General features: G+C 39.7%; 1 protein-coding gene across 1 annotated transcript in view; it reads left to right on the forward strand.

Moving 5' to 3' along the window:
- Nucleotides 1-251: 251 nt before the first annotated feature.
- The window catches only part of CTTNBP2 (cortactin binding protein 2), a 79,074-nt gene continuing 55,531 nt past the window's right edge, over nucleotides 252-23,794 (forward strand). Inside the window, 2 exon segments of the mRNA XM_054270716.1 lie at nucleotides 252-420; nucleotides 12,023-12,130. Of these exon segments, the coding sequence (XP_054126691.1) occupies nucleotides 352-420; nucleotides 12,023-12,130 (177 nt within the window). The 5' untranslated portion in view covers nucleotides 252-351.

The following is a 23,794-nucleotide window of genomic DNA, read 5'->3' on the forward strand; positions in this document are numbered from 1 at the left end:
CCCGGGTAGCGGTAGCGGGGACACTCCCCTCCGCCACCATTGCGCGCCGGCCGCCCGCGGCGAGGTCCCGCTCCCCCTCCGCCTGTCTCCGGGCCGCCGTATGGAGCACGGGGAGCGGGTGGGTGGGGAAGCCCGAGCGCCCGGCGGCGGCACTCGCTCGCCTCTGCCGGCGCAGGGGGCGGCTCGGCTCGGCTCGGCTCGGCAGCCCCGCCTGCGCGGCGCCGCAGGGGTTAAGCGCCCTCGCTGCCGGCGGGATCGCTGCCGGCGGGGAGCGGGTTAAGCGCCTGGCGGCGGCGGCTCCGCCACTCGGCTCCGCACCGCGCTCCGCGCCGGAGCCGATACAGCGGGAAGATGGCGACGGAGGGAGCGAGCGGCGAGCCCGGCTCTGGCGGGCGGGAGGACTCGGCGGCCACGGCAGCGGTAATCGGCCTGGCGGGAGACGGGGGTGCGATCCAGCCGCGGCGAGGAGGGTTTCCCCATGGCGCTGGGACGAAGCCGTGCCCGGAGACTCGCCTCCGCCGCTCCGTCCCTCCGCCCTCCTTGTCCCCCGGGGCGGGACGGGGTTCGCTGTGGGACCCGCCGCCGCCGAGCCCCGTCCCGCCCCGGGCAAGAACAGAGAGAGGCGCGGGGTCTGCCTCCCTGCGGCTCTCCCTCTTCCCTCAGCGGGGGCGGTGGGTTCTCGCCCCCATTGTTCCTCCCGCTGCTCCGGCGCGGGGAACGGCGTGCGGCGCCCGTGAGGGGCACGGAGGGGGCTCCGCTCCCCGTCTCGCCTCTCTCGCACCCACCGCCCTTTTCCCGCTGCTTCGCACGGCGAGGGGGCTGCGCCCCGGCTCTCCGGGAGGGCTGAGGTGCTGACAGCGGCTGGGGCGGCGGGACCTGTCAGACCCGGGCGCGGGGAAATGTTGCTCTTTAACCCTTTGCCGGGCCCGCAAGGCGCTTGGCTTTCGCCTGCCTCTCGTGAGGCGTTTTCGGCGCAGAGGCACCGTCCTATTCCCCCGCCCCAAGTCCCTGTCCCGAGCCTCGGGTGTGTGGAGACCTCTCGGATCCCAGGGCCCGCGCCCCAGGGGCAGGATCTGGCTCCCCGCTTCAGATATCCTCAGAAGCGGAGCAGAACGCCCTCCCTGCTGGCGTGTCCTCTCTGCGGGTGGGTGAGGCAGCTGGGAGGGATGCGGTGCGGTGCCTGCCGATGGTTACAGCGGTGTCAGGGGGAGGCTGCGCTCCCCTGGGCCGGCCCTGGGCTCCTCTCTCCTGCTCCGCACGCCCCCAGGCAAGGCTGCAAGGCCCGTCTGCTCGGGCGGTCTGCGCCTCTGCTGGGCCGCGGCTCCTGCTCGCCCGTGCTGTGGCAGATCTCTGGCAGCCCGGCGGCTCTCCCTCTCCCGCTGCATCCCGGACCTGCCGTGGTCCGGCCTGTCTGGCACTTCCCGGGCGAAGCAGCCCTCGGTACTCGCTGGCCGACAGCCGCAGCTCCCGCGTCAGGCTGGGGCTGCTCGGTCTCGTAGCCACATGCGAAGTTGAGAGCGGTAAAACCGCCGTGGTGCCCGTTCTGATCGGGATCGTTCCTTACGGCGAGGACTCCCGAAGCTAGGGGCACTAGTTTCTCTGGAATTTAGGTTATTGCCAGGATTTTATTGTTATTATCTTGTTTACTTCCAAACAGGCACTAGTTCTTATCTGAAACCTTGTTCCAACTGTGTACATAATTGTCCTTGGTGTCTTAAAATCTGCAGTGTTGTGGAAATTCAGTTTTCCTTTAAAAAAGCAAATCTAACACAGTGCATATTTATAACATCACTGTCTATTCAAACAATGACATAATGATAAAATGTATAGTAAGGTAAGAATTACTAAAAACAAGCTTAAATACTTTAAAGCCCAGGTTTTCATCAAAATTATTTATACTAAATTCTTTACTATATTCATATTAATACTGCCTTAATTTTCAGTTTTAAAATATCAAACAAGTAGCCTGTAATCAAATAGCACTTCAGTATTGCACTGTTAGGCAATGGAGTATAAGCCACTCATGCAATTTGGTGTTCTCATTGTGAAAGGTAGGAGGGCTACTTCTCCACTGTGCATTCATTTTAAAATATGTTTTTAAAAGTGAAGAGATGATAGGATGTAAATAACAAAATATTTTTAAATACTGCTTTCCTTTTTAACTTATCTTCAGTTATTAATTTTTTGTTTTATGTTTTTTTCCTTACCAGTATAAATATTTTATTGTTGATTAATTTTCTCTTGGAAAATAAAAAGAAAACCTCTGTGCAATGAATTTTTTAAAAAACAATACATATATAATGCCTAAATATTTATTTTGAAGGGTTGGCATGAATAGCTTTTATTTTCTGTGTTTAAACTAGAGATACAGAATTATGAATTGGATCATCTGACTTTTTGGATGACCATAATCATTCAGGTGACTATAAGTCACACTAAACTTCAACTTATAAAAAATATTGTTTTAAGTACAGTTTTAGGTTAGGGCTTTTTTTGGGTTTTAGTTTTGTTCTGTTTTATATTTTTTTTCTTCTAGTTCTCAGAATTCTGATTGCACAAATGGTGCAGTAAAAAGCTGTGAGCTTTCCTGAGCTTTTTCTGAAGAAGCAGTATTTGTGTTAGTAATGTGTTAATGTGTAAGTTTTATGCTGTAAGCAGAAGGACAGCACAATAGGGTTTCTTGATACTAAATTCTGTTCTTGTGTCTTGATACATTATCAATAGCATCACTGGAAAATAAAGAGTTTTTCTGCTCTTTCTAGAAGCACTGTAGAAAAGAAAGGGAAGTGCTTTACATTCACCAGGGAATTTGACTGGAAAAGCCTAGACTGTTCTATAGTGTGTTAGATTTAGGAGCAAAGCTGATAATGTTGTTATTCTGAGTTTCCTAGGATAAAGCACAGCATTTGGTGAGCCCATCCCTTTGTTCCCACAAAATACTGGCATTTTTATGGTGGTACGGATGACAGGCAAAAATGGCAGGGGAGTGGTTCTGGTCCTTTTTCATACCTGCTCAGCATGATCGCACTGAAGTCACTGAAATTGTGTTGATGCAGCTTGGGCTGGAATTGAGAGAAAACATATGTGTGTGTTTTAAAACATCTTTGAATGACTTCCATCTGCCTAATATCTACCAATAATGATTATATCATAGCAAGAAATAATCCAATTTGTCAGTCTTTTTGTTGAAACATTGAACATCAGCCTGCTGTGCAGAGGGTTCACTTGTCACACACTTCAGCTTCAGTGTAGATTTAACAAAGCCTATGAAAAGCCTGTTATATCAAACATGAAGTCTGTTGAAATTATTCAGTAAAATTTTGGGGTTTGATTTTGCTTGACCAGTGATCAAAAGCATAAATGTTATTTTCCCCTCGAAGACAGTACCTTCAGCTGTCTGTAAAGCTGTACACCTAGTGGATATTGATAGAGTGCAATCTTGACTCCACTAGAGTGAGTAAGGATGTTGCTATAAAATTGCACTGAGAACGTGTGCCTACCCCACAGGATCACTCTGGGTTGCTGTGGGTCATGTAACAGTACAAAAAAGTTACACTACATTAAAAACCATCAATACTAAAAAAAAAAATGTAACCTGAGAGAAATTCCATGATACTTTGTGGTGACATTGTGGGGTATTTTATGCCTACCTTGGTGTATTCACTATTTATTGATCTGTAAGAATATTAGTAGTAGAACTGCCATTCTGGTCAATATAATGAAATGCTAAATTATGGCTTGATGATATCAATTATATAGGCTGATTTAGATCAGTTGGAAAGATTCTTATCTGAAAACTACTGCAAGTAGTAGAAAATGAGGTCATAGCCTTGAAAAGCAAAGACTATATCTCTTACAAGAGATGACATGCTAGAAAATGGTCACTCACAAAAGGACCATTAGCAACCCTGTTATCATCTGAATACAAGTTTTCAGTGTTGCATTATCATTCAGAGGAGGTATTTTCTCCTAGTCAGATGTGTGATGCCATTGTGTTTCAGCCTGTAGATGACATGCAGAGACAGCACAGTTCTGTCTGTTCCAGTTCTCCTGCTTCTCTGTGGTGAGACACTGGTCTCCCTCCATCCATCTTGCAGTGACACTTCCATCCTCCTTTCTTCCTCTCCTCCCCCTTCTCCAAACTACAGCACTGCCTTTTCTATGCCTTCTACTCCACAACCTGCAGCACACCTTCTCTTCCTGTGTTGTGAAGATCTTTGGGGATGAGAAAAGAAAGCCACTGAATGCAGTCCACTTTGTAAATGTTCCTTTCTCTTCTGAGTGTGGACTGTCACATTGTCTGTCATTAGAGGTGAAGTGCAGAGGTGAAAATTCTGAGCCAGATATGTGAAAGTGACATGGGAGGTGTAAAGCTGATGGCTGCAGTAAGTTCTGTTGTTTTCCCTACTGCTTTGACTTCATTTGTGTGAGCATTGTTTTGGCCTCAGAGGGGATATAACGAGATAGGAATAGAGTTGGAAACTGGGACAGGAAGAAAAGATCTCAGGAAGACAGCAGTTTGCAGTCTGGTTGTGCACCTACTCCTACCCAGGAAAAGGAACAATTGATTTAAAACAGCTGTATAATCCTTGGACATATAAACCAGAAGCTGTCAAGGAGGCTTAGGGGAGATGTACTGGTATGTACAAGTGATAAATGACTTAAAGCTTTCTTGGGCATTGTTTTGGTTCTCTCATAGCACAGTCAGGTGTAAAATTCTGGCAAACAGAGATAGCTTCAACAGTGTGTACCCATATCTGTGTTTAACCTGTAATTACTAATTGCCTTTCAAGTGACTTATTTGGAAGCAACTTGCTGAACAGAAATTGCCCATTAAATCTAAAAATTTAAACATGATTGTAGAGGATTTTTGGGCCTCGATCTTCATAGAAGCCTAACTTGCACTGAACTGAAAAATGGCAAAGTATCTTTGTGGCTTTTAATAGATTGCAGAAATGTTTTAACAGCTGTGACAATATCTGGGTATGTATAAAGGTCAGTGTCTTAGTGATTTTGTAGGGGTTGGGGGCTGGTTGGTTGGGGTTTTTTTGTTGTTGTTTCCAAAACAAATTTCCCAGCTCTGAGGTATATTTGTGGTTAATGTTGAAACTGTTAAAAGTTTTGCTGTTGGCTGAAGCCAAGAAAGCCCACAATAGCTAACCAAAACCTCCCCCACACCGTTTAAAGAAAACCTTCTGATAAACCCAGAAAGCTGGGGAGGTGTGCTTGAGGAGGGCAGAATAAGTGGGTAACTTCTTGTGGTGAACAATCCAATAAAAATCATTGAGCTAATGGATGTTATAATTCAATGCATATACAGTACCCTCATGATCCCTTAGGTATGACTATGAAATTTTATGAGTCTTGAATGTTAACAGCAGATGATATTCTCTTCAGCAAAAAATTCCATATTAGTTGGGGAGCAAATTCAATGACATTGCTTTTCCTTGGAGGATATTTCTCTGCTTTCATACCTGTTTCTGTTACTAAGAAAATTTCCTAAAGGTTATATCTTCTGAAGTTCATCTTGGATGTGGTGGGAAATGGGCACGTATTTTTGCAACAGATAATTTCTGGTGAAGCAGGGGATCACAAATTCTTTCCCTAGTTTCAGACTAAAGAACAGGCCTTCCACAGGCAAAGCAATAAACTGTGGTTTTCCCTGAAGTATTCATGAGTACTATGTGGATATTATAACCACTTCTTTTAGCAGTCTCTCTGCAGTTTTCTTTATTAGAAAAGGGCTATGATTCATTTGACCACATATCCACTTCCTTTTATAGCTGGTGAAGTAAGTGGCTAGAAGGAATAACCTGTTTTAGAAACAGGTTTGTGAACTTCACTGGCTTTGAGTGAAGTGACTGAGGCAGCTGGCTCTTGAAGGTATGGGTAGAGGTGTGAACGGGTTCAAAACATTTAAATTTAGGTGTCTGTGTTTATGCACAATATTTAATATCCTATTACAGTCAGTGGAGCCATGAGCAAATAGTTCTGCTGGTGGTTAGCTGAAGAGCTTTTTTGTTTGTTTGACTGGGCTGATTCTACTCCATTGAAAATAAAAGGACCTGAAGTACCTGGTTAGCACAGCTGGTACCATTAGGTACCTCCCTTACATACATGTGTACAGCACACACACCTTTAGGTTTTCACCTTTAGTGGCCCCTAGGGGTACTCTGGGGCATCCCAGCTGGACTTCTGCTGCTAGTCCAGTTGGCATGGATGACTCTCCTAAGTTCTGGATCAAATCTGCCTGTCCCAGAAAAAGTGTCTTTGAGTCCTGGGACATTTCATAATAAGCAGTTCTCTATGGGAAACTAAAGAGAATTAGTGAAAATAGATATTTATACTTGATCAGATGAGTTGTACCAGGGAAACATACTTGGTGTTTTAAAACATACAAGCCATGGTTGTGTTTCTCTGGTGCAGTTGTTTCATGGGTCTGGCAGATGTGGGGCCATCACTATACTAGAAGTCTATTTTGTGTAGTCTAATAAGTAATAGCAAACCTTTTTAATTTTTAGAACCTTATCTGGGAAGTCTGCTATGTGAATCCTCAAGAGGATTCTGCTGTGTTTTGATGACAACTCAAAATATGTAATAAATTTAGATATGTACCTTTCCCTTCCCTTCTGAGAATACTTCTTTTTTTAATTTTGACAGCTTTTCCCTATGTGTCTTCTTGTACACTATTTTAATTCTTCTCCCTGCCCCACTCCCACCCTTCCAGCCCTCAGTTATGTTCACAGGTTTCTTGCCCATGTCCTGGATTATTACTCCATCTTTTAAACAGCTTTCTGAGCAAGAAGGAGCTTGTTTCCTATGGTCATTTGTGATTAATTCCCAGCTAATTTGTTTTTTGCCTTTGTTATGTTTAGAGAAAGTACAAAGTTGTGGCTTCTGTACTTCACCTATCTCTTTGAGCTTCTGCTGAAGGCAGCAGAGTTTTGAACAGTTGCTGCAATAGCAGAATGAGCAGCACCTTTAGTTCCTGAGGTTGCCAGTGCTATCCACCAGGCTATGTCTGCAAAACCAAACTATTAGCACTACCAATCTCATATTTTTCTGGGTTTGTTTTTTTTTTTTGTTTTGGTTTTTTGTGTTTGTGTGGTTTTGATTTCTTTTTCAGAGTGGGGTGATGCATTTAACTGTAAAGACTTTTACCATTTCTACTCTAAATTGCTTTGCATGAGAGAAAGACTCCATTCTTTTCCTGTGCCTGATGGTGACCTTCCAATTTCATCTTCTTTCTATTTTTTCCAAAGGCAATGGAGGCTGGAAAATGCCTTTCCAGTTTGATCTCTGCTCTTCTGGGTAGTCCTTCTCTTGTTCCGAATTGATGGATTTTTCTTCCTTTTGGCTTGGCAGAGCTTATTTTAGTCTTTAGCAATGCTGGTATCATTTTGCCTGTATGGTTTTTGTGACACACATGCAGGCAGTTGGATGAGTTTATCTAATTAGCAGTTTGCTCTATTGTTGGTGCAGGCAACATACACCCCTGACAAAACTGATCTGGAAGAATAACATGGAGTTTTGGAGACAGAAAGAACTGAAATAGTGTTTTTCAGGTACTTTATTCTTATAGATCAAATAAACCAAACATTTTGAAATATGAAAGAGGTAGAGGAAGAAGTTCTCTTGTGTTTTGGTTGTATATATGAAATATCTTTTAGGGCAATGTATTCCTATATCTCTGTATAAAACCAATACAATGGCTGGCTTGGTTACATAGTTGTTAAGTTGATGATTAAATTTTTACAACCTGGCACTCTGCCACAAGTATCCTAGCAAAACCCCAGGTGACACATAAGCCATGAGCTACGAATGCAGTCTTTATTTTCTGGAGTTCTAAGACTTAGTGCTTCACTGGAAGATGTTAGGAAGATTACTTCTCTAGATCTGACCAGCAGTTTTTTCTATGACTTGGCCAAACAGTGCTGCATCTGAATAAGAACTTGGGGCAGGCCTGCCATGACTGACATCTTGATGCACAGAAGATGGCACAGTGTTTAAGAGGGAGGACAGTTTTATTTCATCATATGCTTTATCTATGCAGGTCTTTAAGATGTTTTTACAACTGTCCTTGGGAATATTTCAGATGTTTAAACTGTGCATTTTGGTCAAGTTGGGTTATGTTGCAGCTCTGTGAGTGCTGATTCAGGGATTTGTATGGGGAGAAGACATGGTAGCATCTTCAGTGACTGCCATACACCTTCTTATCCTGTGTGAATGGATTTGATGTTGCTTATCCATAGTGAACAAGTCAAAGATGACATTAAAGTACTGGAAAAAAGTAGTCATTCTAATTTCAGAATTCGTCAAATAAAGTTGGGAGGAAAAAAAGCCTCAGTGAGCATAAAATTATTAATAAACAAGACCAGAAAAATTATGTTATTCTTTTTCATCCTTAAAAGAATTTTTCTTTTTGTGTGTCTCTTCTGGTTGATTGTGGACAGTTTCATACTTTAAAATGAGAAGGCATCAGACAGAAGTAACTGACAATAAAGGTGGTGATTCTACACAAAATGTGTAGTTGTGCTATGGAATGCTGTGGATGCTAAAATGACATAAAGATACAAAGAGCAAAGGGGCAGGTTCACAACAGATATGTCAGCTGAGGGCTGCTATATACAAAATGACAATTTCTGGCTCAGAAGGTGACCAAGCTGAAAATTGCTGGAGGTTGAGAGACTATTTCTGGGAAGTATCATTATGGGCTTGTTTTGTTCTAGTCCTGATCTCAAGGCATCCCTTGTTGGCTGCTTTTGGAGACAAGATGCTTGGGTAAGTGGGGTTTTAGCCTCATATGATAGAGTCATTTAGAGATGAAGTGGTTTGGCTAGTTCTTATTTCATGTCTTTAAAATTAAAAATATAAAAATCATTTGAATATCTTGTTGGAATGTCTTTCTGTTAAAGTCTCTTTGTGTTTATTTATATCTAACTGTAAATTACTAAAGAGCACATTTAACTGCTAGTTTTTGCTGTCTTTTTATGTTCTAGTTCAAGGTGTACACTTGAAAAAAATTTATGTAATTGCTTAAGCAGACGCTTAGTTAAAAATCTCATCACTGCACCACAGTATGTTGAAGAATGTCTATGTTTTTTTTTAAGAATGTTTTCATTTATATCTCAGGAAAGACTGCAGATATTAGATGTTTCACCTGTGAGGGACAGTCTTTTGACAAAGATCTGCCTTTATACGTGTGCTGTACTTTTTTGGGTGACCCTCTATTACTTGCTTTCTATTTTAAAAAAATATCCCTGTATTAGTTTTCCATCTAAAAAATTGAGACTTTCTTATAAAAGAAGTTGTATGAAGAAACCAATTTCTATCCCTGAAGTATTAGGTTTTGTGAAGTGGTTTGCAGGAGAAGGATGGTAGATAAGTGGTCCTTGTATCTGACCGAATTAAATTTAGTAATCAGAAGTGCCAAGTGTGAAAACTGCTGCAGCCAGGAAGGTAAAATCTACTCTACTGACACTAGATTACGTGAGGAGCTGTAAAAGTTTAGTGACTTCTCATTTTATATGTGTCCTTAGATCAGTGAGCATTATATAGAGTTGTGAGGAGCACTGTGAGAGGTGCTGCAGCATATATTGGAAAAAAGCCTTCAGAGAAACCAGTTGTTTCTCATGATTCATTGGTACGGAGAGTAAGAGCTATTTTTTGGATTGCTGGAATAGTTGACCCAGGCAGCAAAAACAGAAGATAACTGTTGTTCAGCCTAAAGTTCTGGTTAGAAAGAATGGCCCCATCTTCAAAACAGTTATGCCTGATAGAAATAGGGTGATTGGAGCATTTCTTATGAGGACAAACGAGGGAACCTCATCCTCAACCTCATCTGAAGGGAGGGTGCCAAGGGGATGGAGCCCAGGCTGTGCTGAGTGGTACCAAGCGGTCATAGGAGAGGCAATGGGCAGAACCTGATGCACAGGAAGTTCCACCTGAGTATGAGGAGGAACTTCATTACTGTGCTAGTGACTGAGCACTGGAGCAGGTTGCCCAGAGAGGCTGTGGAGATATTCAGGATGTGTCTGGACACAACCCTGTGCCCGGTGCTCTGGGATGGCCCCGCTTGTGCAGGGAGCTTGGTCTGTGTTACTCACCTGAATGAGGAAACTCAAGCCAACATAGTGCATGTAAATAGCTGAAGCTCTGGCACAGAGTTCTAGCCATTTGTGCACCTCTGCATGTTTTAACTGCAAAGTAAAAGTGTAACACTAATACTAGCACAGATCCAACTTTTGGGTATTTTAGATCTATGGCCTTCTAGAGGGCCTTCTATAGCCTGAGGGAAGAACAACTGTTCTGCTATCCTCTAGCCTTGAAAAAGTAGAAATGGTACTTGCCTTAATCCTTATTGGATTTTTCTCTACTGAAGTTAACTTCCAAGTAGCTGAATGTTAAGATTGTATGTGCTTTGGAGAAAATACAGTATATCCACATACATTGCTCACCTAATTTGGTGATTACTTCACAGTAACAGCAACAGATTACTTCACACTGAAGATAGCTGAGTGTTTGCTTTGCCGGGCTTTCTAGTAAACACATCTAGATCATAGCCAGGAGTCTAGTGTTTACCTTACAGGAGATAATAGCATATTGAAAATCAATCTGGGCAGCTGAATCTAGCACATGGAATAATTTTTTTTTCTCTCCCTGAAAGTAATCCCCTTCTAAATTCATTAAGTGCCTACTTGTGTTAGCATTGTGGATGGTGAAAAACAGAATTACATTAATTTTATCTACCTTCGTGATTTTGTGAATATTATAACATTTTCCTCACCACACCTCCAAAATCAAGTCTTCCAGCTTTGTAGTGTTTTCTCATATAGTACTTACTCCTTTTATCTTCATTCTTTTAGTTAGCCAATTCCACACTTTTTAGATAAAGACTTTACGCAGTTCTTGAGATGTGGGTGTACCAGGGGTTTATATAGCAGTAAAAGGACGTTGTTCACCTGTAAGTGAAGAATTATGTGCCAGCTTCCACATGAAATAGCTGTATCTGCCACTTCTCTGTCCTTTTTCCAGACAATTTATGAAGAACTTGAATAAGGCTGGTCCCAGAGGTGCCCCCTGCTTTCCTATTTCCATCTTGCAGCGTGGTTGTTACCCATGATGTTTGTTTCCTATCCATTAAGTGTCTTTTATTCTTACACATTTGGATAGGAGTTTCTGTATAATATTGGATGCAGAACCTTGTCCAAAGCTTCTAGAAAATTCAAATTCATCAGTGTCCAGTGGATCCACTTTACCATGTGCCTGTTGACGTTGTTACAGAGCTGTAGCAGTTTGTGAAGTGAATTTGTTTTTACAGAGGCCGTGCTGGTATTCCCAGTGTACACTGAGTATGTGCTCAGTGGTTTTATTCATCAGTATAAACCCATTCTCCTGTCTTGCTCAGGGAGGCAGTCAGACCTACACCCTTGTTATTAACTGTGGAATGAAAAGACACTGCTGCTAAGAATGTTAGTGCCTCCTAAACCTGAACTGTTCTCTCCAGCCAAACAAATGAGACTGCAAATAAAGCATGCACATAAGACTTCATGTCTTTTCACAAATTGTTCTTCAGAAGTTCACATTCAGCCCAGTGTGTGGTGGTAACTTGGTAGCTGTTTGCACAGGTGCCTTGGGTGTGCTGTGGTTAAGATCCTTTCCCCCTCTCTTGCCTTCCTCCCTGTAGTGCTGTTTCACATCTGTTCAATTGTTTCAGCCTCTGTGAAACTGCACAAGGGAGCAAAGTCACAAACTTAGCTGCTGTGCCATTTCACCTTCATCATTCACAAGACATTGCAGGACTGATCCCTTGCAACAATTTGAAACAATATAATATGGGAGAGCTTTAATTTCTTTACTTAAAAAATAATCAGACTATCTGCTATTAATTTTGACTTTATATAGTACAAATAAAGACACCAACTTTTGACAACTGTAGATGAATGCTGACACATCTGTGTTTTACAGTAAATTACAGTAACTACTGTAGTCAGTGTGCTCATCAGTGCTTTATTTCTTACAGACAAGAGAGTTTGATGTGGATAACCTGAGCAAGCCAGAACTGAGAATGCTTTTGAGTGTAATGGAAGGAGAGCTAGAAGCACGAGACCTTGTGATCGAAGCCTTGCGGGTAAGTTACTCCGTTGTTGTGGTTTGCTCTTAGGCTATTTTTGAAATTCTCTTTTGCCTCTTCCTTTATACTGTACATAGAATATTGTTAGTGGAGGAGTAAATTATGATTTTTAAAGTTTTGGTTTCCTAAATGTCAATAATCACAAAATACATTCCTGTTTAGTTGTAGCCATTTGATATTTCTGTGTAAGTTTGGTCTAAAACACCAACAAAATTTCAAACAAATAAGTAAAAAACCTGTGATATTGCTTGCTCTTTAAATTATTTTATATTCTAAAGTCTGTTATTTGTGAAAGGAAGGAATCACTTCAAAGAAAAATTCGGTCCATTTGTAATTTATTCTGATGGGCTATACTCTATTCAGTGCTCTCATTTTCAGTGAGATGGAAGTAGGGACAAATATTTTTGTGGCTTTTTTTGTTTGCTTGCCTTTTTTAATATAAGGTGAAATACAAGATACATGCTCTTAACAGCACATGCAAGTATTTGGTTAGATTTTTATTGTTAGGCACATGTGAAGGTTAGTTTTCTGCTTCAGAAGATTGCAGTCTGAAAGGCAACTTAGTTGGAACTAAGTTTGGAAATGTACAAACAAAACTAATTAAAATATGATTTTTTTTTAAATGACCGTATTGATTTTAATGTTGATCTGGAACAAAATAAAATTTAACAGAGCTGCCAAACAGACTGCAGGTTTGGGTGTAAAATAGTATTCTGTGGTTTATAAATATTTATAACTTCATGCCTGAATAAGGAGAAATTGTACTCTTCAAGGTATTGAAAGTATTGTGAAGCAAAACCTTATTGTAAGAAAATACATCTAGTGCTAATTTTTAGTTGTATGTATAATGATTATCAAGTAGTGTGGGGACATTTCCCACTTGAAATACCGCAGTAACAATTTTAAATGCATTTTTATTCAGTTTTAAGTTGTTTTGTGATGGCTTCAGATCACCTGTTGCAAATGGAGCTTTAAAGTAGCTGACATTGATGTACACGAATTAATAACTGAAGGCTTTATAGGTATAAATCTCTCTTCTAAAGTGTAATTATCATTTTGTAATGACAATAAGACACTAGGAGCAATATTTTTGCAGAGTATTACTGCACTTTGAAGTTATTTTTTGTTTGGCCTTCAGTTATATGCTTATGTTGAAATGTGCTGCCTTTTCATCTAGCTGTTTCACAATTTCACGGTTCATTTTCCCGGACAAGGAATTTTATTTTCCCTGTCTGCCAGGTAAAGTTTTGTAAAGTGAAAATAATGTGTACAGCACATCCAGAATCTCTTTTTTTTCTCTTCTAACTTTGAAGGAATGCAAATAGAATATTCAGTTCATTTTTTCTAGTAAATATTCAGGAACAAGCTACTATGCTGCATATAAAAAAGTATATATTGAAATGGATCAAAATGGAGAAAAAAAGGGGGAAAATGCAGTAAACATTTAATGATAGTAAATATTAAGTATTCAGAACAGTGCAGACCCAGGAGGAAAAAAGTCTATATCAAATTCAGATGCACCTGCTGAAATGGCTAGTATGTATATAGTGAGTTTTGATGATGAACACAGATAAATATGAAAAATAGTTCAATTTCACATAAGGTATTTAAATGTTGAAATTTGGGGGGGATGGGATATTTTTGTTTGGTAGTTTTTTGGGTTTTTTTCTCTTGTATCTCAATCTCTAGTTTCTCTAAACAAACTCTGTGTATAACTCAAATCTCCCTGGCAGCTTGCCTGGTTAGCAGCACCAGTACTGGGAAGCTTGGAAGCCATACCTGCTGAAGAACTGTAGGCTGATATGTTGTAGCATGATACTTTTGGATCTTCTTGGGAAGCCACAAGTCAGCAGCATTAGTAGCTGGATTCTCTGAGCAGCACACAAAAACAACTAGCTAGCCAAATACAAAAGTGTATAACAAGAAAATTCCATTGGAATTGTGTCAGATTTAATACTTTGAATTGCTGCAACAAACAGGTATACATAGTTTGCAAGTCCTTAAAGCAAGAAGGAAATTGTTTTCATATAAGGGAAAAGACTAACATTTCAAAAAGAGATGATGGTCTGTTTCAAAATTAGTAAAAGTGAGTGTGTTTTTGTGTGATGGAGAAGTTGGCCTGTTGTGGGGTTTCTGTAATCCTAGTAGTAGCTCAGGACGGTTTCAAAGCCCAATTTCTATGATAGATCAGAGCCTGATAATTTCCAACATTATAGCAGAGAATGTGTTCTTCCTTTCCTCTTAAGTGAAAGGCCAGCACTTTGAGATTATGTGAAGAAATCTTGTTAAATTAAACATCCTGGGGGCTGGGATGGGAAGGGGAGATAAGTTTAGTTAGTCAAGTGTTGATTTTTATTAAGGTAATGGAATTTGTACCACATGATAAATTAGAAAGAATCAAACCCAGTGTCACATATAACAATTAACGTTTTTATTGTGCCTTTTATTCATCATGTGCTGTAGAGTTTCCATTGGATTTTATATAAATTTTAGATACCTTGATGATCACTTTTGAAACAAAACCAAAACTTCAAGAAGAAGTTTGTAACAAATATGCAGATGTCATCTGTTTATAACTGATTCCTGTGTGAAATAGTTACAGTAATTATCAATCAGGGCAGTTTAGGTTGCTGGACAAGTTCAGCCCTTTGAAAACCAACAGACTTGGAAGAGTAATGCTTAGAGTCAAATTTCCACGTTTATTCTCCAAGCCATAACTTAATTTACTGTGGAGAAGAGCATCAGGATTCATCTCAAAGGATCTTTGTGTAAATCTTTCTCACTAGAGCTCTGATTTTGTATAACCACTACACCAAGTGATGAACATGATTTCTCTGTTTTTGAATCTCTATTTTCTGTATTTTAGTAGCTTCATGATCATGGTTGTGCTACAGTTAAAATTAGATTACCATTTAAATCATTAGAATTATTCCATTAATGAGAAATAACTTGCTGATTAATTGCTATTGAGTGTCCATATAGTTAAAGATGGAGGAAGACTTAACTATAGCTGTTGCCTCCATCTGTCTCAATTATCCAAATAAACTGTCTGCCTGTAATAAGGGGATAATTTATTCCTAATGTGCAGGTAATGTGGCCATATAACCAAAGTACTGGTCTGGCCTCCCACAACTGTGATCTCAGATACAGTGTTCATTTGTTGGGTTTTTTTCCCCCAGACAAACAGTGGTTGCTGTGTCTGTTTATTTTCTAGAGGATCTTTTTTATGTGCATTGACCCTCATATGAGGAATTGATGTGGTAGTAATAGCTATCAAGAATAGGATTGTAAATACTAAATGCTGCTTTTTGTAGTAAATGTCTCATAAAGTTAAATCATTCGGAGGTTATTTTTCATCTAAAATTTTAAAGCCACATTCAGTTGGGATTTCTGTTTATTTATTTGCTTATGTAGATTTCATTAGGTGGTAAATGGTAAATTGAAAATGTATGCTTGCTTCTGTGGTACATGTTATTTAATATAAACAAAAAAAGACAAATTTTTACAATAATAGATTTTTTTAATATACCACAGTGCATGGATTTAGAACTTTATTTGGTTGTTGAGAAAAATCACTAGTGAATTAAAAAAAATATCTAAAATAACTGCCAATACCAACAGTGGATATATTTTTGGTTAATTAAAATTGACTGCAGTATCAGTGAGCTTTTTTCTGAGCTTAAGTGAGCTCCAAATCAACAGATTCTGTATATGTGCTTGGCTGAGTCGGGAAGACAATATGTGAATGGCAAGGTGAACTTGGTTATAGATGTTTCTTCAGTGTTGGAAAACCCTACTATATTTAATTTTTACTGTAACTTCCTAAGATATGAAAGCCTTTTTTCTGTATATATGTTGGTACCAACATCTGTTTAATCTTTCACCCAGTTTTTTAAAATCTGACAAAATGCTAAACATTTCAAAAATAGGTAGTGTCATAAAACCAGGCAGCTGAGTAAGAAAATTTGTACTGTTTTTAGGGCCTTAGTTGAAGGGAAGGCAGAGATTTGTGTTGTCCTTTATTGAGCACTGTATAGGAATTGTAGAGTACAGATCTAGAGAAAGTCAGACTTTGCTAATTGAACTGCTCAGAGAATTTCAGTCAGACTACCTAAATTTATAAAAAGATAATAAGAAAAAAATCCCTGGTGTAGAAGCTAGTTCTGGGTGAATTTTATCTCCCTTAACCTAAGCATTTTGTCAGGCATGCAGTTTAATCAGTGGAGCTACAAATAAATCATAGTTTCTGTATTACGTCCAAGTAGAAATCCATGTAAGATAATTTGTGACTTGCCTTAGCAAAAATATATGAGTTCTTGAAGAATTCTGTAATGAAGGTACAAATATTAATGCAATGAAATTGGTAGGTCAAAAGAAAGAAAATAATGCATCCTGTAACAATACCTCATACCCTCATTCAAGTTTAGTCACCAATTCTATTAGCTTTATTTAAAAATCTTACAGTCTAAAAATGCAAGGTTTAAAAGGATAAACAGCTTTTAAGAGAGTATAGTGATTACTGTGTAGATTTGCACAATGGTTTTTTGACATAACTGATGCATAGTATATTGACTGGCAGTTTTCAGCTTCCAGCTCTCCTGTTAATCATTTTAGAATTACTGGGATATCATTATTCAATTCCATGAGAAATTCAGTATTTTAGCACAAGTCTTCCCAAAGGGAGGATCACAGAAGGCTCACTTGTTTTAGAATGATGAGATTTTTTCAGAAATTATGGGTAGCTTATAAGTATTGGAGTTTATAATGATAAAGGCCATTTTTTCCATATCTGTTTTAAGTGTGTGTGAATGAACTACTTGAGTGGACCTACCTTAGCAATCTGATTAAGAACATGCTTTTGAAGAAACTGTCCCCATTGTCTGCACCTGACTTTGCTTTGATTTGCCTCACAGACTACTCTTGGACTGTGTCAGCTGAACTGACAGCAGCTAGTCCTAAGTAAGACTGATTTGTTCGTCCAAAAAACAGGGCCATGGCACATAGGGTCTTTTTCCTAATGGAGTCTTTTTCTTCCCAAAGAGTGAATTGCATTTTTTGCTTAAGCTAGTTTGCTTTCAAGTCCTGGGCTGTGCATTGTGGAAGGCTTTTATTGGTAAACTTGTCGTTAAATTTTGATCCACAATGATTAAACACTCTACTGTATAGTTTTATTTTAATCTCATTGAAAGCATGAACTGTTTTGATGATAATTAGTAAAAGTAGATGTATTTCTATATCACTTTTGCAATTTAGTAAGCATATGTATAGATCAAACAGTACTTAAGACACCCTGAGTTTATCATAGTTTATCACAAGAGTATACTGTATGGTTATGTTAGATTTTTGGAGCGTAATTGGGAATGATACTGGAATTCCTTTGCAAAATGTGTGGCCTTTCATGCTCAGCCTATGCATTTCCAGTAATGCATAGGCTGTTCTTTGGGAAAAAAAAATTGCAAGGAGAGCTGTAGATACTTGCAAGCTGTACTTGCCTACTTTGAAATGTCTGCTTACCAGTGAGTCCTGTCTAGCTAAAGAGCTTCTTTCAGTTGGCCAAGACAAGACTTTTGCCTACTGTAGGCTGAGATTTTGGGTTAAAAAATTGGATTTATCAGTTAGAGTTTCCATATCCTTGTAATGTTATTTGTTGTCTTTTGCATCTTGTCATGGGGTGATACTTGGTTTTGTCTGTGCACTGAAAGGTAAACATTAAAATAGAGCTATTACCAACACAATAACTGTCAGTTGTGTATGAATAAAGTTTTTTTTATCCTGAACTACTGGACAAAGTCAGCAAGATTTGTACTATAAGACTTAGGACTTCCAGAATTAATTTTGGGGTTAGAGGGGAAGAAATAAGGGAGATATCAGGAAAAATTGAATGAATCCTTGTTATTTAGTTGCTCTCAAATTGACAGGGAGAAAAATTACACATATATTAAGTGTAATCTGTCAAAGGGAGCTACAAATGCTATAAATTGTAGACCCTTACCTGCAGTAATTGTTCTAAGTTGGGAATCTAAAATGTGAATTCGAATTTCTCCTATGCATATGAATCCTGTGAATCCAGAATGGTATAACAGCACACAGAAGGTGGCTTTGAAGGTTTCTGGCAGCCAGTTAGGCAGCCTGTTTTGTAGCCAGGTGTCTTGGGAAAATGGTAACTCTGTAGAAGGAGGAGCAGATGATGATAAACTGTGTGTAACAGAAGGTTAGTGTTGTAGACAGTGTGATGGCAGTTGTTGGTCTTGGTGGCAGAAGTGAACCATGAAATCGAAGTCAGATAATGCCTTATTTGCCTTGTCATTTTTGCATATTGTAATTTCTTTGCATAAAATTAATTTGTAATAAATTTTTGGGAGCTAATAATCTGCAGATTGTCCTTGCTCATCTCTGCATATTATTATGTCTTTGCTTAGCTGTTAACTACTTCTGATTTATTCAGTTTAATGATGGTTGTCTATCCACTTTCTCTTCTCTTAAATATAGTTTATCTTTACCTGTCCAATGTGTCTGGTTATGCTTAGAATTTTTACTTTCCTAATAAGAGTTTAGTGTACTTTTCTGGATGGGTCAGTCAAAATCTAGTATTTCACTATTGCAAGTTATTTAAAATTGATTTCAAGGAAATTATGAAATAGAGATAAACCTCAGATAAGTTATTGGATGAAATTATTTGTTATAGTATTTATTTGAAACTGTTTCTATGTCTATTCATTTCAAATTTTAGAGTAATGAAGCAATGAAGCATGCTCTTTGAGCCTAATTGAAAAGGCGTTGTTTATTACAGCCTTAATGTTCAGATTTTGATTTGCCCCTATTTGATCATGGTTTATACATTCTGTTACTTTATATTGTGTTATATTTACTTACATTCATTTTTTTGTAGTAGTAATTGTGTAAGTGTACACTTTGTTATGAATGGAATCAAGTCTCACTTTTCCCAATAGATGTTGGGCTTGTGGCAGCAGCAATCCCTGGACTAATTAACTTTGATGGTCTGAGTGGTCCTGCTATTTTGACACATATAAAGGCCACTTCTAGAATTTATTGACAAAATAAATTTTCAGTCATGTTAAATCACTTCTTGTGGTAGTTATTTGCTGTTCACCAAAGGGGGACATTAAGCTTTTCCTAAACCATCTGCATCTGTGCTGCTTCACTACTCAGGTGAATTCACAGAATCACAGAATTTTTAGGTTGGAAGAGACCTTTAAGATCATCGAGTCCAACCCATGTTCTAACACTTCAACTAGATCATGGCACCAAGTGCCACGTCCAGTCTTTCTTTAAACACATCGAGGGATGGTGACTCCACCATCCTGTATTCCAGGCTCTCCTAAAGCTGGAGAACACAATTATGAATCTATGAGGCTTATTTTCTAGTGTGAAATTCTATGGCCTTGCATTGCAAACAGCCTTTTCACTCTTCATTCCAGCAGTGATTGTTAAATTGATCATAATCTTCTTTTCTTTTTCACATAAGACCTGAATATCTTTATTGTTGGCAGGCATGATCCTACCAATTTACCTGAAAGTATTCTGCTGGTTTTTTATTTGGATAAAATTTTTTTTTTAAATTTTTTTTCTTTTTTATTTGGATAAATTCTTTTTGCTTTTCCCACTTTATTTCTCCCACCCTTGTTTGATCTTTCTGCATAATCCAGCATAAACTAGTGGGTAGAGATAGATGCATACATTATTTGTAATAATAACAATAATAATAAAATATCACAACATGATGTTAATTTGTTTCTCCATTTCTGTAATCTTTGTGAATTATACAGATGTGACTTTTTAAAATATTTTATCTGTTTGCCATCATTACCCACATTACTGACAATGAAAAATGTAACTGGGTCATCTGTTATCTATGTTACATTACCCAAAATTTTCCATTTCCTAGTTCAGTGAACAGATTTTCCCTATGCCACTAAATGGTACAGGTAGTGTCACTGATAGCAATGCTCAAGTACAACTGAGTACATAACTTTTTTTCCTTGGGTTTTGTGTCTCCTCATGTTAGTGTTGCTGAAGAATAAATGTATAAGGTTTGTTCTTGGCTCGTCCAAAAAATATGGTAATAATCTGTAAAAAAAAAATGGTAATAATCTGTAAAAAATAATTGTGAATAAGACAAGAGATTTGATTGCAGCCCTTTTCAACACCTTTGCAAATACACAGTTTCAATTACTTTTGTTGTTTTTGGGTGTGTATGTTCCCAGGAATTTCTCCCTCCCACTCCATTTTGATGCTGTTCAAATGGTGGACAGATCCTTCCACCTGCTGCTCTCACAGAGAGGGGCATAGGTCTTAGAAGCTCTGTCAGTGTAGTAAAAATACTTACCACTAGGTCTCTTACTACAGACAGAGTTTCATTTTTATTAATAAATGAAAAATTTAAGGAACTAGACCAACAGTGATTATGGTGAAATAGCACTGAGATAGCAAAGTGTAGGGCGATAAAAAATAAGAAAATAATGACAATGTAGAAAGTAATCTCACCCCTAAGGAGTTGCAGCTGGGCCAATTATCAAAGATTAGAAACAGCCCTGACTTTAACAGGCCACAGCTGTAACCAGTGAGAAGAAGAGTGCTATAACAGAGTGGGGTGGCTGGGTGAGATGGCAACTGGAGTCAGTTTGCTGCTTTGTGAAGAAGAAAGAGTTGGTGCTCTGAGGAGGTGCCCACAAGAAACACCAAGAAGGTATGAAACTTTTGTGATAAGGAGACAACAGTATGGAGCCCCTGCAATGAGATGACAACAGCAAAGTAAAATTTCAGCTACATATTTTGGAAATGTAAGCTGTTATATGGAAATTTTAAAATTGCTAATGGTAATGCTATTAAAGGAGTTCTAGCTGAAAAATTGCTTTGAAGTTTTAACAAACAGCATAAAATCCAAAATGTAAAATCCAGTGTTATTTACTTTAAAGCGTGCCTTTCTATCAATCAAAATAATTTAGTAAAATGTGTTTACTCATTCATCTTCTTCACTATGGGTAGTATCAATAATTAAATTCTTCTTGGAGGTAATACATATTGCTCTCACAATTTACTGTGCAGGGAGTATTAAAAATAAGTTGAAAACACTGAGTTCTCATAATCTGCCTCAAATAAATCTATAGTGTGAATAGAAGAGACTACTTCAGTTGAAAAGGATATGAACAATGATCACAGAATCACAGAATTTCTCCTTAATTTTAGCCTGTATCTCCCTTGGTGCAACTTGAGACTGTGTCCTCTTGTTGTGTCTGTTGTTGCCCAGAGAAAGAGACTGACCCCCAGCTCACCACAGCCACCCTTCAGGAAGTTGAAGAGAGTGATAAGGTCACCCCTGAGTCTCCTTTTCTCCAGGCTGAACAACCCCAGCTCCCTCAGTCATTCTTCATATGGCTTGTGCTCCAAGCCCCTCTCCAGCCTCGTTGCCCTCCTTTGGACATGCTCAAGCATCTCAACGTCCCTCCTAAAGTGAGGGGCCCAGAACTGGACACAGAACTCAAGGTGTGGCCTCACCAGTGCTGAGTACAGGGGAAGAATGAGCTCCCTACTCCTGCTGGCCACACCATTCCTGACACAGGCCAGGATGCCCTTGGCCTTCTTGGCCACCTGGGCACACTGCTGGCTCATGTTCAGCCGACTGTCAACCAGCACCCCCAGGTCCCTTTCCACCTGAGCACTGTCCAGACACACCGTCCCCAGCTTATAACATTACAGGGGGTTATTGTGGCCAAAGTGCAGGACTCAGCAGTTGGACTTATTGAACTTCATCCCGTTAGATTCTGCCCATCCATCCAACTGTTCCAAGTCCCTCTGTCCCTCTTAACAGATCAACACATGTTCCCAGCTTAGTGTCATCTGTAAATTTGCTAATGAAAGACTCTAAACCCTCATCCATGTCATCAATAAAAATATTAAACAGAACCGGCTCCAGCATCATCTAGTCCAGCTGCCTGACCCACTTCAACACTGACAAAAAGATAAAGTGTGTTTTGAAGAGCATTGTCCAAATGCCTCTTGAACACTGACGGGCTTGGACATTGATCACCTCTCTAGGAAGCCTGTTCCAGTGTATAACCACCATCTTACTAAAGAAATGCTTCCTAATGTCCAGTCTGAAGCTCTCCTGGTGCAATTTTTGAACCATTCCTCTAAATGGATCTCAGGAAGAGAGAGTAGCCCCTCCCTCTCCCCTTCACATCCTAGGAAATCGGTACAGAGGAATGAGGTCACCCCTCAGTGTCCTTTTCTCCAGATCTGATAAGCTCACTGTCTTGCCCCCACCCCCCCTCCCAGGACATTCCTTTCAGCCCTTTCACAAGCTTTATTGCCCTCCTCTGAGTGCATTCACTCACCTCCACATCCTCAAACTGCAGAGCCCAGCACTGCACACAGCACTCCCATTGAGGCTGCTCCAAAGCTGAATAGAGTGGGATAATCGTCCCTTTTGCCCAGCTGGTGCTGATGCTGTGTTTGATCAGCCCAGGATGGGCTTTGCCCTCTCGGCTGCCTGGGCACACACAGCTGACTCTCATTGATCCTGCTGGCAGCAGCCCTCGCTGATCCCTCTCTACAGGGCTGCTCCTGTCCTCAAGTCAACAGCATTTCCCAGTTTGGTGTCATCAGCAGCTTTGCTCATGGTGCATTTGACTCCTGCATCCAGACCATTGCTGAATGAATGTGTGGAAGAGAACTGTCCTAGGACTGAGCTCTGAGGAGTACTGCTGATGGCAGTCACCAGCCAGGTGTACACTGACTGGTGTACATCTACATCACTACAAGCCTTCAGCCAGTGCTTCACCCAACTCTGAACCTACTCATTCCATAGAGTTCTGGAGAACTTGTCCAGAAGGGTGCTGTGAGGGACAGTATCAAAAGCTTTACTAAAATCCAGGGAAACTACATCCACTTCCATCCCTTCATCCGTGAGGTGGTTGCCTCTGCACAGAAGGATATTGAACTACCTAAACAGCCCTTTCCCTCTGTGAATTCATGATGACTGTGCCTGATGATGGCATTGTAAATACATAACTTGCATACTTTTTAATTAAAATATGTAAAACTTGGTAATAGTTTAATTGCCATGAAGTAATGTTATTGCCATGAAGGGATGCTATCTTAACTGAGATTTTAATAGCTTGAAAATACGAACATCTCAATACTCAAACAAAAACACTGATTTAGTAAAAGTTTTAGTGTTATGTCTTTGGTATCTTTTGTTACTGAGCTGAAGAAGCTTTGTTTTTAACTGCTAAGCATGAAGGTTAAAGTGCTCTATTTTGGTTAGAGATGAAGTCAGATTTCCTTCAACACTTCAGAAGAATTTCTGACAGATTTCCATGCAAAGAATTATGAATTGATTTGCATGTATTTCAACTATAAATTTGAACATGCAAAAAAAGTCTAGATGACAAATGGTTATTTAAAGTAACCAGAGAGCTCAAGTCTCTTCTATCAGCTGACACTCATTATCAGTATGAAAATCTGTATTATTTTCAGAAATAAATGTCTGGGCGGTTAGATAATCAGAGCATCAAACAGTGATACTTCCTGACAAAATATTGGCCTATAATTTTCAAATGTTTAAGCACCAGACAACAAAGCTGTCATAAAATAGATCTAGTGTAATCTTTATATGGAATATCTAGATGGCTCTTCTCA

The sequence above is a fragment of the Melozone crissalis genome, unplaced genomic scaffold (genome assembly GCF_028551555.1).
Source record: "Melozone crissalis strain CALT ecotype California unplaced genomic scaffold, PUWL_Pcris_2 ptg000004l_1, whole genome shotgun sequence".
In the NCBI taxonomy this organism is placed as follows: Eukaryota; Metazoa; Chordata; class Aves; order Passeriformes; family Passerellidae; genus Melozone; species Melozone crissalis.